Raw genomic sequence first — 17,723 nt, 5'->3', positions numbered from 1 at the left:
CTAGATGCTTACCACTGCAGTGCTCTGCCATGAAGCACAAGTCCATTCTGTAATTTTGTTTAAGCAGATTCAGAAGTATGTATATATTACAAGAAATATCACATCCACTTCTGCATTGTGGTAGCTGGACTTCCACCTGTAAATCCCGAGTAGTTCTGGAACTGGACAGCAGCAACTTCTCCACCAGTCTTCCCTGCTGCAGCAGAAGAGTCAGCAGCAAGATTGGCTGGAACAAATTAAGCAGGTTCAGGCGCTAAAAAGATGGCACACACAGATTAATCGAATAGATACACACTAGGAGAATGTCTCTATGTCCTTTATTTTCATTTATTGAAAAGTATGAATATAAATCAGCAGATATAAAGAAAATATTTCAAATATTTTCCAGTCGAAAACACAAGGCTATAACTAGTCCTCCTGGTACAGCTGGGATGACTTCCTATTTAGAGCCCCAGGACTCCACTGTGTTCTGGGGCAACTCGGAGATGCTCCTTGAAACCTGAAGTCCAGGGGCCCATTTATCCCTGGTACCTTCTATTCTCACAGATTTGAACAGGCTCATTTCTAAGTTTTGCCATTATCTCAGCAGCACAAGATCGACCCTCTGTAAGACTGAGGATCAATATGAAATGACGAGACCAGGGAGGGTGAAAACAAAAGGAAAAGATATATAAGCACAAGCAGGAAGCATCCACAAAGAAGTGCCACTGCAATGACAAGAAGGCACTTGAGTTAGATTATTTTGTGTTGTTGATTCTTCATTGAGACTTTAGGAAAATAATTATTAAACCTGGGTTCATATGGCCTTTGTTGTCCAATTTCTTATTTGGTGAATTCTAATTCCTCTCAAGAAAGGGGGAATTTTCAAGAAGTCATCGGGGTCAGACAGGCCTCCCTCAGGGATGGATGGGCAGAAAAGAGATTGGCACTTCACAGCCAGCCTGATTTCTTTGGGAATCAAGGAGTATACACAGACAGAGAGGATTCAGGATACTTCAGTACGGACAGCAACCTCTTGAAAGTAAGTGGCATGGCCTCTGACATAGAGAAGTCATGGTTGTGGCTCCTACTGCTGCTGCACGTTGGTGCCAGACAAGCCGACACAGCACTCACTTGCTGGGACTGTCAGCAGGTTAGATGAACAAGAAGCTGTGAACAGAAGGACAGGAGCAAGTGTCCAGCTGGCGAATTCTCTTCCAGGTTCCCTTGCACCGAGGATTTCCTACCACCTGCCAGTGCAACAGCTGATTGCTGAAACACAATCATAAGAGGGAGAAAGTTAATGTGCTGCACCTTCGCTGCAGGACAGCCACTTGTACAACAAGGGCTTAAATCACCCAGTAAATCCCATTTAGTTTGCTAACTTCCGTTTTCCCTCCATGGAACCAATACTGCCTTTCCTCTGTAAAGAAGCAACCACAGTGACCCCCCATAGGATTATAACAGTGTGAAATAAAGCCACAATCAGTCATGAACACTGGGCTGGAAAAACCCAGAGCAACATATACTGTAGATGTTAAGTCCAAAAGGATTCACAGAAACATTCCCTCGAGGTACCCAGCATTGCATGCGACAATTACAAAGCACACCAACATCCCCATAACTCCTGTATTGAAACACCTGACAGGTTGTAAAGTGGGCAAAACACCTCTTTCTCCATTTTTCTTTGTAACGCCATGCTCCCTCTCAGCAGGCAGAACTCTGTTGCCACCCATAGCCATCGAGATGCTGAATAAGCACCTATCACACAATTCACAGCCCGCGTCTGCCTGAGCAGGTGCAGGGACACAAGCGTCTGGATAACCATGTTAGTGGAACACTTGCCCAAGCCTTTCCACCTTGCTAAGAGCTACAGACTAACAACGGCTTCTGGATGGCAGCTGGCTGGAGGTACCAGACCCACAAGCGCTGGAACAAGGTTACTCACAGACCTCTCTTAAGTAGAGGGCAAAAAAACAACCAACCAACTCACCCACCCCTTTTCTCCTAGGCAGTCCATCAATACATTGACCAGAACTGAACAGAGAAATATCCTGTTAATATAGCAAGCAGATCCACCGGCCATTTTTTGCAATCAGTGGCTGCCCAAGCAATGCTGGCCTAATGCCCACAGAAACTGAAGTTTTGCTATAGCACTGTGCCCCTTCCCAGATTTTAGCATTTAGTGGTTTAAGGGAATTCCTCACATTAGTGTGTCCCAGCCCTGACCTGTGGAGAAGCACAAATACCACAACTGGATTAACTCTTGCCCTGTGCAGAGAGCTGCCCACATAATAGCCCAAAAGATCCCTAATTTCTGCTTGTTTAACAGTTCTGTGGAAACTGGAATTATTGTTCTATCTCCACAAGGATAAACCTTGGTTTAATGAGATGTCATGCTCCAGAGCTGGGTTTTATGCATTACACATGGTTGGAAAAGGCTCACTGTATTTTTCTTTTGACTTGGGGTCACTTCAAAATACCAGAATCTGCACAGGCAGGATTAAGATCTCAGATAAAGCAGGCTGCACACAGAGGAGTCCCATATCCTTCAAAACTCCGGGTTGCAGCTTTACCTTTAAAAGGCTTTATTCCTTAAACACATAAGCTAAACTTGCTTACTCTCATCTTGCTGGTGAGGAAGGCAAATACTGATATTGCTATAAATCAAGTCGATCCGTTCTCTCTCTCCCTCTGCCCCATAAGCATGGGCATAAACTGCTGCAGTCTGGACATTCATGTGCTACAACTGCCTCATCTTGCTCCAGATGATGAAGAGCAGCTGATCCTCCTAGACACAGGCTGAGTAACAATTTCACAGATGTCAAGTCTGTGCTTTATTTGTAGATCTTTCAGAAGATGATCCAAAATTAACAGATCAATTTCTTAGTTCGATGCTCTGCCATGTTTGTATCATAACCTTCCTAGCTATCCTCCCCTGATGGCCACTGATCTGGCCATAAATCAAGGACTTTGGGAAACCTCCAGAGCTTGCATAACAGGGGTTAAAATGAACTAGCATCATCTACATTGTGGGAGACAGGTGGAAGGCACAGATAACAAGCATCTCTCTCTAACTTGAAGCATTTATAAGCCAGACTCCACTTAGACACAAGAAGATAATTAGGAAACACTCATCAAAATATACCAGCATTGCTGAGTTTATTTTAAACTCTGTCAGATGTTTTCCTTCCTGAGAGTCACTCTTGGAACAATATCTTGGGGAACTAAACGCTGGCGCACGCTGCCGAAGCGCCAGGGCAAGAAGCACAGCGCAGCGGGCGGGGGTGGCCCAGGCGCAGCTGCACACGCTTCCCCGCGCAGCCCCCGCGCCACGGCACAGGCCACCCGGCCTAACCACCACCCTCCCGTCACCACAGACTGACCACGTCTCCTGGCAGAGTTACACCAGCAAAAATTTGAAATGAGGGTGAACTGGGCATACAGCCAGAGACTTGTGAGCAGATCTAGGCAAACCCGACACAGGCTGCATCCTAGGCACTGGCATCAGCTTTGGCCTCCCACCATCCTCTTTCTCAGGGCAACAGGTGCCTCTTCCCATCTTCTTCCACCTTTCTCTACAAGCATCACATTCATGCCCTCCACGCCTGGCCAGCGAATGCCAGCCTGAGGAGCTCACCATGTGGCCCCTCAGAGCACTGCTCCCTTGCAAGACTGCACACCCAGATACAGCCACTCCTAACAGAATACAGAATCCTTCTCACAGACATTTCCCTCAGCCTGCTCAATGGCTGTCCCCACCAAGAGTCCAGTTTCTGCTCAGAGATCACAGAAGACAGTTTTTACCTCCATGCAACCTGCTAAAAAAGGTGTATTATTTCTGGAAACAAATTAGGGGATAGCTCTGTTCATACGAAGAATACCTATAGTAAATACTTGCACATGAGATGTTGATATTAAGAAAATCAAGCAAGACACCCAGCCCTGGACAACAATCTCCTTGACCCACCACTGTAAGGTCAAACAGTGATAAAGAATGCCAGACCATGCCCTGGAGGTTACCTATCTAGGGGATACATGGGAGTTATCTGAAAGATTTGTATGAAACATCATACACAGGATGAGGATGCTGCAGACCACTATTCATGTTCCACCAGCCAGGCACAAATTCATCTCTGACAAAGCTGCCCAGCACTGCTGGTTCAAGGAGGCTTAAAGTGCATCTCCATTGCCTTTTGTAGACAAGAGCTTTGTCCACTGCTCAGGCCAGCCTGGGCCTGTCCTCCAAGCCTATGTTACTCCCTTGGCAATGAACCCAAGTGAACACACACAGTACCTCAGCTTGCAGCACGCATAGAGAGCTCATACCTGCCTAGAAGATGCCACAGACATGACTTCATTTGACATGATAGGCAGTAACACTGGAGGGGTAAAAGCTCACTGTGTTAGAAGTTGGCTTCCCTGCTGACTCTCACATGCCTGTAATAGAACAGACCCACTAGTTCATCTAACAGACCTCCAGCAAGACTCTGGGAACAATTTCTAGGCTCTGCTCAATTAGGATAGATTTAAACCATCTGCTGAGACATGGGCTGAGTCCTGACTTCAGTGAACCAGTCACCATTGATCCCAACTCCATTATCGCTGCCCCTCTCCAGCCGTCAGCCTGCCAACACCTGATGATCAGATCATCATTCCTGAAGGACACAGTCCCATTTTCTTTGTGCTTCCATCCCAAGTACAGCACTGTTCACCAGACCAGGCAAATGAAAATGCCTCCCTCTGTTCACAGCCCAATGAGGAAATGAATTCCTGAATATACTTTTTTATTTCACTTAATCTGATGTTCCTGTCTGGCTCCGGGGTTTTAGTAAAATAACATTGTAAGCTTTCATAATGATTTACCTGTTGAATGCAGGTAAGAGCTACTCCTGGCCATAACAGTTAAAGACTTTTTTTTCTTTATCTAAAAGCTTTTGGAACCTTTGTACATAACAAGCTGAGGCAGGGAAGGAAAAGACTCTAATGTGACTTCCTCTTATTAGAAGTCTGAGAAAAACCCTGCCTAAAAAAGGTCATTAGTGGCAGTCTTGGTAGTGCAATACATTGTGCGCTTGAGGCCTGACAATCCTACTTCAGAGTTTCTAATTCAAATGAGCTTATTCCAACATTCATCTAAGTTTTTAAAATACCCCGGCCCAGCACTGACAGGCAATGACTTTTTCAGGCAGGGTTGCTAACCAGTTTCAGAGAATGCTTTTAATAAACTCACAACGGGGTTAAGAGTATCAGGATAAAAGCAGTGCAGAACCTGTGCCTCCAGAGACCACAGCAGAGGCCTGGAAGCCAGGACTCCTCTGTTGCTGGCTCTGCGACAGATGTGTTTCACAGCTTCAAGCTATTCCCTTCATCTTTGCTAAAGTCTGCCCAACTTGTACAACCTGGGTGGTCCCCATCAATCACCCCAAACCTTCTCCAGCTTTCCAGGAAAAGGATGCTGGAAGTGCAAAGATTGAACATTATTTCCACACAACCCCAGGTGACAGCACATACCCCAAGGCCCTAAACCAGCTGCCACTTGTCAGAAATATTCATAAAGGGTCACTTGTAGAAACAAAATCCCCAGTGCTTAAAACTCAGAAACAGATTTGGTTTTATTTGGTATCTGACAGACTGTTAACCTTAGAAGCATGGCTGGAGTGTCTTTTAAACAAAAACACTCCACAACTGTGCCACTTAAAACGTCCATGAGATTTAGCAGACTAAGTACAGGTACTCCCACACTTCAGTCCTGGCTCTGACACTGGTTTAATATGTAAGCTTCACCAGGTCATTTAATCCCTGCAAGAAAACTCATGGTATGCAACAAGGACTAATTAATACACGTAAAGTGCTCCAGAGAGCTGCACGCAACGCACTATGAAACTGGGACAAGCAGATCAACAGAGAAGAGCAAATAATTCAACAAGAAATCAAAAGATAAAACTCTTACTTTTTGCTTCCACTGCCATCCCCATAACAATGTAGACTTCTGGAGTCTAAAGCCGGGTGCTGACACTCCACACAGACGGTGTGGCCCTCCCTGAGATACTGCATCCAGTGAGTGTGAGAGTGGTGGCTGTGCAAGCAGCCTGGCATGATGGCCACAAGCTGGAATTCAACACAGTACCTGCAACCAAAATAATCAGGTAGGTTAGCTCAATAACCAGATTAGAGCCTTCCATGGGACTGGAAGAGCCAGACTAAACTGGGTGACCATAGATCACTAATTAAGAAAACAAACAAACAAACAAACCCCCCCCACACACATCCAAGGTCATAAAATCCAGAACATGCAGTGTACCTGCATTTTGATGAGGTTAAATGGGGAATAAAACTACTCTGCTGGTGTTTTCAACTGACATATCAAAAAGCATCGGATATTACTGGCATGTCTTTTAGAGATACAGAATGGTCAAACATTTGACTAAAGCCAAAAAACCCCAACAGGTCCAAGTCTGGTATCCATTTGCTGAACCACAGTTTCTCTATCCTCTACTCTCAGTTACTTATAATGGGTTTTGTAGAGCAACTTGCAGCAGGAGCTAAGATTCAGTCTGTAAAGGTTTTCCTTGTGATGCTCTCCTTCCTAAGACAGAGTGAGGTTGTCCTATCTCAGTGGGAGGACTACCAGATTGACACAGCACTTCTGCCCTGGTCAGACTTTCCTGTGCTTCTGATTTTAACCAAACCTGAGAGAAAAACACAAAAGAACTGGCCTTGTTTGGAGGGGAAGTTCAGTAATTATCTACAAACACAGCAAAGAATTAGGTTCTAGTCTAGACTGGTTCTTTATCAGTTTTCATGTAGATTTCCAAACACCTTCAAGTAGCACACTGAACTACATGAGCAGTTTGCTTCCTTGTCTTATCTGAAGGAAAGAGAGCAAGGTTAAATACGTGTGCAATACAGCTGTGCTCACATTTTTTAATTTTACAGGGAGAAGGCTCAACTAATGAGGAGTCCAAGAAGTTCAGGGTGAACAGATGCTCTTTCCTTCAGACACTTAAGTGAGGGGGATGGATGCACCCACGCACTATGGAAATACATGTACAACAGCCTGTGGGGAAACAAATCGACAAGTGCATGGCTGCTTCATGCTGCAAGAGCAGCTCTGGGAAACTCTACACAGTATTTACAGGAACAGCAGCTCTCAATAAGAAAGAGGCAAACCACCAGAGACCGCAATAAGAACCCCTGGGGAATAACCAGCTTGCAAAACTGTATATGAGGGTTACAAGGTGGAAGATAACCTTCCCCATTGGCACTGTGTTGCTGCTAACAATGACCCCAGCTGGAAAAGAGGACTGAGAAGGCTGACATGGCTGTGTCTTCAGAAGGCAAAAGGCTTCAAAGCTTTCTGCACAATCCTGCCTGTGCTGTGCAACAGTGCTGCAGGGGAAAACAGAAAGTGTTACAGGCAAGGGGGGCTGAAATGGGAGAGGGATGTGCTTCCCATGCAACATGACAGCAAACTCTGCCCCCTGAGAATTTACCCCATTTATGTAAAAAAGTGCATCAGATTCCACACTGGAGAGAGCGAAGTGAATGGCCTTTGGCTTTTTGATCATACAACCTTTAACAGCAGCAATGCCATGAAGTAAGAGCTGAATTTCAGTCTTGTACTGGCCTTACATCAAGGCAAACCCACAACCTTCAGATGCACTGCAGATACGGCTGTCGCTGGGGGGAGAGCAGCACCCTGCTCTAGTGAAGTGCTGGGAAACACCAATTCTGATCAGCAAAAATCTGGGCCTCAAACTGCAGAGAGACCTTGAAGGTGGAGTATGACTGAGCCCCTGTCCTGAGCCTCCTACTTACCCTGCTCTTTCATTGCCATCAGCCGTGGCTCTTTTTTTCCTCGCTTTTCCAAACCCTCCTGTTGTTATTAATGCAGGGACTGTGTATATCAAAGAGAAAGAGTACATAGCATAAGTGGCAATACTGCATTAAGGCTGTTTATGTCTGTAAAACAGTAAAGATAGGCCTTTAATGTCATACAGTTTTATCTTCAACAGGAGTAAAAAACAATTCTAACTCTGTATTTTCATATTATCCATGACCACCAACCATTTCACCAAAAAAAGAATCTGTACTGTTGGCAGATTTTTGCCTGAGCAGACGAAGCCTACTTATCAGACACAACCAAAAGACAGAGCGGGGAGGCAATATTCACTTAATACCAACTCTCAACGGGTTTGAAGAAGTCTGTTGTAGCCAGCATCCAAACTGTACAGATTTTGACTCCAAAATACCAGCAAAAACTACAAGCAGTTCTTCTAAAAATCAGTAAAAGTATATCATGAAATGCTGATTTGAACAAGCTGAAATCAGACTTTTTTCTCCAGAAACTAGCTGGAGGTCTCTTGCATCTGCACTCTGCTTCAGTGGAGAGAAGTTCTATCTTGCCTTTGATGAGTATTGCTCCTTCATGACTTTACAGATGACTCATCAAATAAAAATATGTATATACAAAAAAGGGGGAAAAAAAGTGCTCAAAACCCACTTACAGAAGTTTTAAACAGGCATAAATCTACCAAATCTATCAAAACTGCCAGAGACTTACACTTATATAAATGAGATCACAACAGGCCTGTCATGTTTCCCTTCTGAAAACAGCAGATCACAGCAAAGGGCAGGCACTGCTTTCAAACACTGTACCAGGATATCTCTAAGCCCCTCTGTGAAGAGCTCAGTTCTCAATTACACCAGACAGGCCTAGAGCAAACATGCTGGTGTCTGGAAAACAACTCTTTTCAAACACAGTAAAGAAAGATCAGCTCTGCTGACCCAAACAAGAGTCCTCCCCCCGATTACCCAGACACTTAGATTTTCAGTGGACTTACTCAGGGACTGTTTGCACTCTGTTCCTTGCCAAGTCCAGTACTCCACGCAGCCAGCCCTCTCCTCCAGAGGAGGGCACGCCTCTCCTCCGTTCCTGGGCTCCTGGATGACGTGCCTCCTCCGAACACGGTATGTTGTCTTGCAAGGCTCTGCGCAGCCACTCCAGACACTCCACTGAGATACAACACAGGGGATAACTGGAGGAAGAGTAACAAACAGGGGTGCGGAAGGTTACAAAAATTATGCCAGTGATGTGTCTTCTCCAGAAAAGACAGTTTTTGGCATAGCTCAGTACAACCTTCCTTATTTCACACCTGTCCCACAGTTGGGTTGAGCAGTTCCCAGGAAATTACCTGCCCAAGAGCTCCAGCCATCCAGCTCCCTCTCCTACACCACTGCAAGCCTCCCCTGCACACTGGGACTGCACTGGATGAACTGAGAGAAGTTTTCAGATTAGATGAGATCAAATTGAGTGGTAGGGATAGAGCAGGATAAAGAGCAGGAGGAAAGACAGGGTGTTGCAGACCCTTCATGCAGATAAGGCCCGAAATCTTACTGACTTCTCTTGTGAAATGTCACACAGCAAATGATGACCAGCCATGGAGTCTGGAGCATAACATGGCAGGCTGGAGTTAAGCCAAAGAATCAAAATGAAATATGATGGCTTCTACTTTGTACGTGTTGGAACCAATCCCAAAATATTCTGAGGATATGACTCATGGCTTTAAATTTTGGGAACCTGCACAAGTAATGTTTCAAAAATCTTCACATCACTGAGCATCCCTACCTGCTCTCACACAGTATCCACAGTGCTAAACTCCTAAGCTTTGGCCTCCATGCAACTAAAGAAATGTCTTCCTTCAGCATTCAACATCCCACCCATGCAGTCTGAAAGACACTGGTACCATTCCCTGTGTTACATATCCCCTTTTGTGATCTCTTCCCCACAAGCATGCCCATAGTTGAGTTTCATAGGACTGAATTGTTGGAGAGAACTACTAACTAGAGAACTACTACTAGTAGATTCCCTATCAAGGAATCACTTGAGCAGAAGCACATTCACCTGCTGGTCTCTCTCAAAGGCAGCCTGGAACCATAGCCCATTATATACTTGATCAGTCGTACTTAACCAACACAACCTAATCATCAAGAACAATATCTTTGGAGAAAAACACTTGCAGGTCAGCCTAGACTCATGTAGATATTATTTTTCCCACACTTACTCTCAGTTGGCTACAGTCCCTCTCCTTGCATTTCTGTATCTTGTGACTGAGCTGGGCCAGTGTATGAGAATACACCACAATAGCACCCCTAAGTACATCAAACTTCAGTTGTAGCAATTAATAGGTGTCTTACCAGGTCTCCCACCTTGCTGGTTCAGCCACTGGGTGCCTCACACACACACAGTGACCAGCTAAAGGCCAGCACACACCACTTTACATGCACTGAGAGAAGGGCTGCACTTAAAGTACCTTCCACCAAAGTCCCTGTGAGTACTCAAGAGGCAAACTACCCAAGGACAGAAACAAATGACCCGTGATGCTGAGCTCAGGCACAAGAAATTCCTCGGTTCTGAATCTAGCTCCACTCCTAATCTACTACTCAGTTTAAAGATGTGGATGAGCCCATTTAAATCCATTAAAAGCCCGATGCTCAGCACCTTAGAGTGACAGACATTCGCACGCCAATTTACAAAGGCATTTTAAAGCCCAGAGTCCCACTGATTCCATTGGGACATAAGCTGTTAAATGCTGCTGTGAATCCCAGCCTTTCTGAGCATCTCAAGCTTGATACTTGAATTTATTCTTCCACAGAAAACAGATAACCACTAATTACTGCGTTAACCTCGTTTGAAACTGCCCTTGTCTTCAGAAACTTTAGGAAGATCTTTCAAACGCTATTGCTTTTCTTCTTCATCTAAAGTCACCACAAACATTTTTTTAAACCTATTCAAAGATTAGGAATTAAATCAATGATCTAAGTAACCGAGACATTTCATAAAGGCAGGAATGCACCACAAAAGAAGCCTGAACATTGGATTGTAGGCTACTGAACATTATAATATTTTTGTGCATCTGATTTATTCAGAATATTCTGTTCTTTTCAGTTTTGTTTGGTGCCAGATGAATGCCTCTGCCTTAATATTCTGCTTTACGAGTCAGTTTGATAAAGTAACTCTTTAGTGGTGGAAGAAAGAAAACTACTGAAAAAAGGCCATGCTACAAAAGCAACACAAGCCAAAGTAGAACTGGGTCCCTTACATCCAGCACAAATGAATCACAAGAAGTAATGCATTAAGTACCCCATCCTGCACAAAACCAGCCGTAAGCAGGATGCTGTTATTCCTCCAGTGAGCCACAGGATGGCAGCGGGCTGGCAGCGAGGCTGAGGCTGGGGCAGCGGTACCGCTGCAAAGGTGCCCAGCACAGACAGGGAGCCGTGACTGCCCTTTTCTACCCCGTCACAACGCGCAACAGGGCCTGCAAACACGTTTTTTCTTATTACTCTTCTGCAACATGAAGAGACACGAGGGGTTCCTGTCCATCCCAGTTGCCCCTGATGGCTGCGGAGAGCAGCGGGATTCACACACAGGAGCACTGAGGGGGCACCGGCAGCCCGTCCATGTTCAGACATCGGAGTCACGGTGTCACCCAGCACCACCGTGCCCCCTTCGCCCCCGCAGAGCCGGGGTGTCCTGCCTCGGGGCTGAGGCGGCGCTGCGGGACCCCCGGGCAGCCCCCCGCTGCTCACTGCTGCACCTGGGGGCTGGGGCCTGCAGACCCACCACCTGGCCTCCTTCAGACATAGCTCGTCAAATCATGGCGGAACGACTTATTTCCCACCCAATTTCCAGCTGTCTCTTGAAAACAAAAAGGCAATTAAATCATGGGAATGTCTGCCCACCTGCCTGGAGTAAAACTCTTCTAAGGCATAGCTATGCAGGTGGGAAAAAAAAAGGCATTATGTGAGCAGGTGAGACTCCTTGAGGATGCTGTTTGTGGGAAGGGAATACGAGACTGCACCACTCACTAAAACAATTTATCTTCCTAATTCATGTCTGCTTTAGCAGAAGGCGTTTCTGGAGGCAGCGCTGCCCGGGAACCCCGGCACTCAGCTGCGTGGGCACCGGGGCCGAGGCTCTGGCCAGAGCAAACGCCGGAGCTGCGGCTCCACGGTTCTGCCCGGGGCCGGGGCTGACGGGGGCAGCACATCTGAGCGCGCCCGCAGGAGGGCAAGGGACGGGGGATTCTGGCTCCGGCAGGACACGGCCCGTTTCTCGGTTCTGTCCTGTGCGAACACAGAGCATCCTGACGCGCCCAGCCAGCTCCCGCTGCGGGGGGACCCCGCACCTCCGAGAGCCACAACCCAGGCGGGGGGCGAAGCGCCTGCAGCGTCCCCGCTCCGGCCGCCCGCCGTGGCTCCTCCCCGAGCGAAGCGGAGCGCCGCGGGCGGCAGGTGCCGGGGGGCTCGGGGGGCAGCGGGGCCGGCCGGAGCCGGGAGCGGCCGCCGCCCGGCCGGGCCACTCACCTGGGCAGGCCTGGGCGTAGTCGTGGCAGCAGTCGAGGGTGCGGGCGCAGGCCTGGTCGCAGTAGCAGGGCCCGCGGGAGCCGTCGGGCCGCCGGCCGGCGCTGAGGCAGGCGGGGTCGCGGCCCGGGCAGCACAGCCCGCGGGAGGCGCAGCCGGCGGCGGCGCGGCGGGGCAGGGCCGGCAGCGCCAGCAGCGCCAGCACGGCGGCCCAGCGGGGACCCCCCGCCATGGCGGCCCGGCGCCTCCGCCGACCTTCGCTCCCCGCGGCGAGGCACGGCCCGGCCCGGGCGGCGGCCGGCAGCGGGCGCGGAGGGGGAAGGAGCCGGCCCGGCCCCGCCGCTGGCCGGGGGAAGGCGGCGGGGCGGGCCGGGCGGGGCGGGGGCGCCGCCTCGCCCCGGGGCTGCTCGTCGGCCCCGCGGGGGCAGAGCCCGCTCCGCGCCGGGCGGCGCCGGGAGGGGGGGCGGCGGCGCGGCCCGGCCCCGCGCCCCATCCCGGCCCCGCAGGTGCTCCCCGGGCGCGGGGCCCCTCGGATTCTCCCAGCGCCACCACGGCGCTTCTTTGCCTTCACCTTCGCGGCGTCTCCTGATGCCCACGCACCCAATAGTTCCTTTGCTGCAGACTTTTAAAACTAAAGGGTATCATTTATCATTTCTTGACTGCTAGCACTGACCGGCCAAATTATCATAAAGATTATCATCAAAAACGGCGATAGAAGAGACCACTTTTTGGCCAGATTTGACTCCAGCAGACCTCAGGAGCCATTAAGAACCTGAAGGTACTCCATTCCCGCTACAGCAGCTTGTTAAGAAACAGATCCAGCTGGCGATACTGCCTCTCTACAGAATTACTCTGAATTTTCTGCTTACTTTCAAATGCAAGAAGCCTAAAGTGATTAGCGCCGCTCCTGTGAATTATTTAGCTATTCAGTAGGAAGCTAAAGGTTTTACTGTAACTTTTTATCAAACAGACTTGCTCTAAAATATTGATCACAACAGATGTTATACCTTGCTGAATACTGAACTGGGATTTATAAAACCCACCCACTGATTTTTTTGCAACCAATTATGCTGTTGTACTAACAGTATGGGCAGAGTGTTCCCACTTCAGGGAGACTGCAGCAAAGATGCTTCTAGAAGAACAGAAAATAATATTAGAGGGCAGGCTAACACCTTCATCATGTGTAATGCTGGAGGCATGGAAGCAGAGGAGACCTGGCACTGCACCAGCTCAGGCATAATATGGGAAAAGGTTCCAAAAAGATAATAAATAAAAGGAACTTTAGCTTCTTTGTACATCTGTAGCAAAGGACAGATGTCTCATTTACTTGGCAGTGGTCAGATATTGTCACCTTGGAAATTGCACATGTAACAAATCCTACAGTAGGCAAGAGGCAAATAGATCTGGAGAGGAAAGAGAAGAGCACTAGAAATAAGAGGCTGGGGGGTCTAAGAGGGAGGAGTTTATCACGAGCAGGTGTTAATTCCTGCCTCTGCCAGTGAGTCACTATCTGACCACTGGTAAGTAATTTAATCAATGTATGTCTCATTCTTGATCTAGAACAGGAAGAACATTCGAAAGGAGATTGCATTACTCAGCTAATTAGTCAACACAAACCAGAGGCCTGCCCAGCTCTTGTGCAATTAACTGAGGGGCAGTAACGGAGAACACTTCCCAGGTGTTTCTGTTTCCAGCACTGACGCTGCCATGCTCCAAGTTCCCCTGCCAACAATTGCTGAGGCAGGAGAAACACCTTCACATTATTGAGATGCAGAGAACTGGCTGAATGAACATCAGCTTTAGAAAGCAGCACATCTACATAGGGACTGCCATTTTGACTGACCCTGTGCTGCTAGGAAAATTGGACCTGGGTCCAGACATCTCACTACGGTTTATGTTCACCCCACCTAAAGTTCTTGGGAGCAGACTTCGTTGCTCATCTCACATCCCCAGTCTGAAAGCAGTAGTTTTCCTTTGTTCCAGTTTGACATAGCACTAGGGGACTTTTTAGGGTTTGGGGTTTTTTAGAGCCTGACAGGCTCTAAAGATGGCAATGTTAAAAAGGCCAAGGAAAATATGGCCCAAGCCACGCTGGACCACATCAGCCCAGCAACAGATTTCTTGCAAGACAATTGCTGAGTCTCGAAGTGGGACTGTTGGCCCTGTGAGGAATATTGGAGCCAAGCAAGTGTGCTTTACAGAAAGGAAATGTGGCTAGTCCATCTTACAAGGAGAGGTTTGGGAGCAGAAAAGCTTGTAGGGCTGTCCTTGGCAGTGGAGATTGTGTTTTCCAACCTACAGGGAACATCAAGAGGCAGCTCACTAGGGCAGGTGGAAATGCAGCTTCACCTGCTTGTTCAAACCCAGCTGCTTTTCTGGCTGGCCATGCGGGGTTCCTGCCCTCTTGTTCATTTTTCTATGCTTAATTAAGCTGCACTATGCTGGAGCTGCCACTGACCCAGTTCCCAGAGGCCCTCCTGCTCCCTTCCTTAGCTCTGAGGGGCAGGAGGATGTTGCAGATGGAAAGTCCCTTCCAAGGGACAAAGTGAAGCTTACTCTCACTTCCACTCTGGGTCGTTAATCAGTGTCCCTGCCTGCACCACAGGCTGATCCACCCAGCTGTGGAATGGGGAATGCTGTCCAATACCAGCCCTTTCTTAGACTTTATTTTGCCATAACTTTCTCCCCACCCAAAAGAAAAAAAATAAAGTAGCCTGGATAGGATTTACCAGGTTTTTAAATAGGATTTATTCTACTCCAAGTGTTCGTCCCTTTGCCTCTATGCCCCTCTCACCTGATTATTTATACATACATTTAAATGCGTTATGAAAGCAGTATTTGTTCAGCCCCTTGCACTTTATGTCCCTTGCGTAGGACTTGGATTCTTTTGCATTCCAGCAATAAGGAAACTAACAGAGGTATCAGTATACAGGACCAGAAAAAAAATGGTTCTGGTTTATTCTAGTTTAGAGTGTCTGATTTTACTTTCCATTGTCACAGCCAAGTTTGTAAAAGCATAGAAGGAAGGTAGCCAACCAAGTGATCTGATTTCTTGGAGCTGATTTCTACAGATATGTGAAGGCCATAGAAGAGCTGGCTGCCACCTCATTCACACCCTTCTCCAAGGCTGTCACAAGGGATGCTCTGCTCCTTCGTTACATTTTAGCAAGAAGCACCACCAGTTCACACAAGCTTTCAGAACGTGATGCAAATCAACAGCAACAATACTTGTCGAAAAGGCAGCAAAGGTCAGTATTTCCACATACACTTCTGCTGCTGTGAACAGGTACTAACTTGAAAAATCAATTTCTGCAGCAGAGACTGTTCTGTGTTCTGCTGTCTTTCCTATCTCATGCCCAGAGCATGCAGGGGCACACTTTTCCAGGCTTTCCTGGTGTTTTAGCACACATGGTCCTAAACAGACTATGTCCTGCTGGGCACAGGGGAGCACAGGAAGAATTCCAGCTGCACATAGCAACTTTGCTCTCAGCTTTTAAATACTAGGAGAGAAACCCTCAGAAACTTTAATGTTTTCGAAGAAAAGCTGGGGCAAATTATCAAGCTTTCTACAACTAACTAATCAGATAGAAGCAGCAAAACTCTAAAACCAGGAAACCCAGCAAGAGACTGAGACCTTTTAGGATAGCTGATCATCAGGGACTTTGCTCTAACCACAGACAGCACTTGCACAAATCAAAACTGAATGCCAACTCTCATCACCCCTCCACCCTTTGGAAGCTGAGCTCCTACATTGTAACTATGCAAAAACCTTCCATCCCTTCTTCCTATCCCATCATCCTGTTTCTGGGGATATCCCTCCTCATGAAATGATGCTTCAGCATCCTCTGAAACAGGCTGTTTTGTTTCCAGCAGTATTTATATTCAGATATAAGCCCTACTTTTCCTCTTGCTCCTCTCAGGCTGCTGCCCTGGCTGGGCAGCAGCATTTGCTCTTACGCCCTGCCTGCCTGAAACAGAGACAAAGTGGACCACCAACATGAATCCAAAGAGAGGCTGAACTGCCCCACGTTATTCTTAACTAACTCTTCCTTTCAAACTGTCCATTATGCTTGTGCCTGACTGATCAGGCAGAATAGGGCAAGCTGGCCTCACGCCAAGGCCAAAGCAACTGCTGTGGTTTTGTGTTCACAGCACTTATCTGATTCTGTAGTTTGCTGAATGTTTTTCCATCCCAGATCCTTCCCTCTGTGTGGCAGACAGGAAAAAAAGCCTTCAGCTCAGGAAAAACAGGGAACATGTGCAGGAAACACCTGGCTGTCTCTGAGGATTGACCCTGCCTGGCTATTCCATTTAAGACATTCACCTGAGGCTTTACTGTTTGCTTCATTCAAGTGTTTAACTCCCTTCCCCATGCCCTGGCAGTAGGAAATCTTTGGAGCACCTCAGCCCTTCATTCTGGACCCTGAGGGTGCTGCTGTGCTAGTCCTGCCAGCTGCAGCTCTCAACAAACAAGCTCAATGCCCACAGCTCTTTCCTGAGACAGGCCAAAGGTGTCCTTTGTGCAAGTTAGTGCCAAGTGTCCTCTTACTCCTTCTCAGAGCTGATCTAACTGTACCAGAGCAGAGAGCAGAAACTGGGATTTGAGCTCAGACTGCTCCTGATAAAAGGCTGAGTGTTTATTCATCCACTAGAAAAACTGCACTGGGTCCAAACAAAGACCAATCTCCCCCAGTGTTGGTCTTCAATAGTGGCTAATAGATGCCCAGGACGGAATATAAGATAGGTTGAATGTATAGTAGTGTTTCCCCAGAATGCCCTCACACTTCTGGTAATTTCACCTCCAAGATTTCCCAATAGGTGGTGCCTATGCCTCAGTCAGTGTCTTATACCAATTCTCTCCCATCTCATTTTGAGCCCATGTAAACTTTCAGCACCCACAGTGTCTCGTGGCAGAATGCCAAGCTACGCAGTTGTTTTGAACCTACCATCAGCTAATTTAATTTGAATCTCTAGTTCTTGTATTGGAAGAGAGAGGGAACAATCAATTCTCATTTACTTTCTCAAGGCCACTTGGGATTTTATAGATCTGCATTGAATTGTCCCTTAATCATCTTTCCTGCAGGCTGAAGAACCCCCGTGCCGGGAGGGGCTGCCTGGCCGGCGGTCTGAGTCAGGAGGAGGTGCCACCATCCCAGACTCTGCTGCAGCAGCTCCTCTCTTGTGATCTCTCTGCCACAGCTGCATTTCTAACATCCAGTTCCTCACTTGTTCACCTCACAGGTCCTGCCTCCCTCAAGTCCTGCTTTAAGTTAGCTAACCTTTGACAACAAAAGAAATTGCTGCTGTGGATGTGGTCTTTCTTTCCCATGCACCCCACTCACAGTATGAATTCAGGCACTTAAGGCCAAGATGAA

At 47.6% G+C, this 17,723-nt stretch overlaps 1 protein-coding gene across 1 annotated transcript; it reads right to left on the bottom strand.

The window, feature by feature from the left end:
* Positions 1 to 298: 298 nt before the first annotated feature.
* On the bottom strand, positions 299 to 12,607 carry LOC141966937 (somatomedin-B and thrombospondin type-1 domain-containing protein-like). Its single transcript, XM_074920217.1, has 5 exons — positions 12,352 to 12,607; positions 8,826 to 9,020; positions 7,801 to 7,879; positions 5,933 to 6,109; positions 299 to 1,251 (listed from the first exon to the last, which is right to left on the bottom strand). Exons 1-5 carry the CDS (start codon positions 12,578 to 12,580, stop codon positions 1,134 to 1,136), a joined length of 798 nt encoding a protein of 265 aa, XP_074776318.1. The 5' UTR covers positions 12,581 to 12,607; the 3' UTR covers positions 299 to 1,133.
* Between the last annotated feature and the right edge of the window lie 5,116 nt (positions 12,608 to 17,723).

The sequence above is a fragment of the Athene noctua genome, chromosome 16, assembly GCF_965140245.1.
Source record: "Athene noctua chromosome 16, bAthNoc1.hap1.1, whole genome shotgun sequence".
NCBI lineage: Eukaryota > Metazoa > Chordata > Aves > Strigiformes > Strigidae > Athene > Athene noctua.
The sequence above is the reverse complement of the archived record's forward strand: the minus strand, read 5'-3'. Positions and strand labels throughout refer to the sequence as shown.

What these genes read in the sequence shown, in the direction of transcription:
- LOC141966937 (XM_074920217.1), bottom strand. Translation starts at nt 12,580, where the DNA reads ATGGCGGGGGGTCCCCGCTGGGCCGCCGTGCTGGCGCTGCTGGCGCTG. An exon ending in CTACGCCCAGGCCTGCCCAG is followed by an intron (nt 9,021 to 12,351) that starts GTGAGTGGCCCG and finishes CTCTTCCTCCAG; the next exon opens with TTATCCCCTGTGTTGTATCT. An exon ending in GATGGCAGTGGAAGCAAAAA is followed by an intron (nt 1,252 to 5,932) that starts GTAAGAGTTTTA and finishes ATTGTGTTTCAG; the next exon opens with CAATCAGCTGTTGCACTGGC.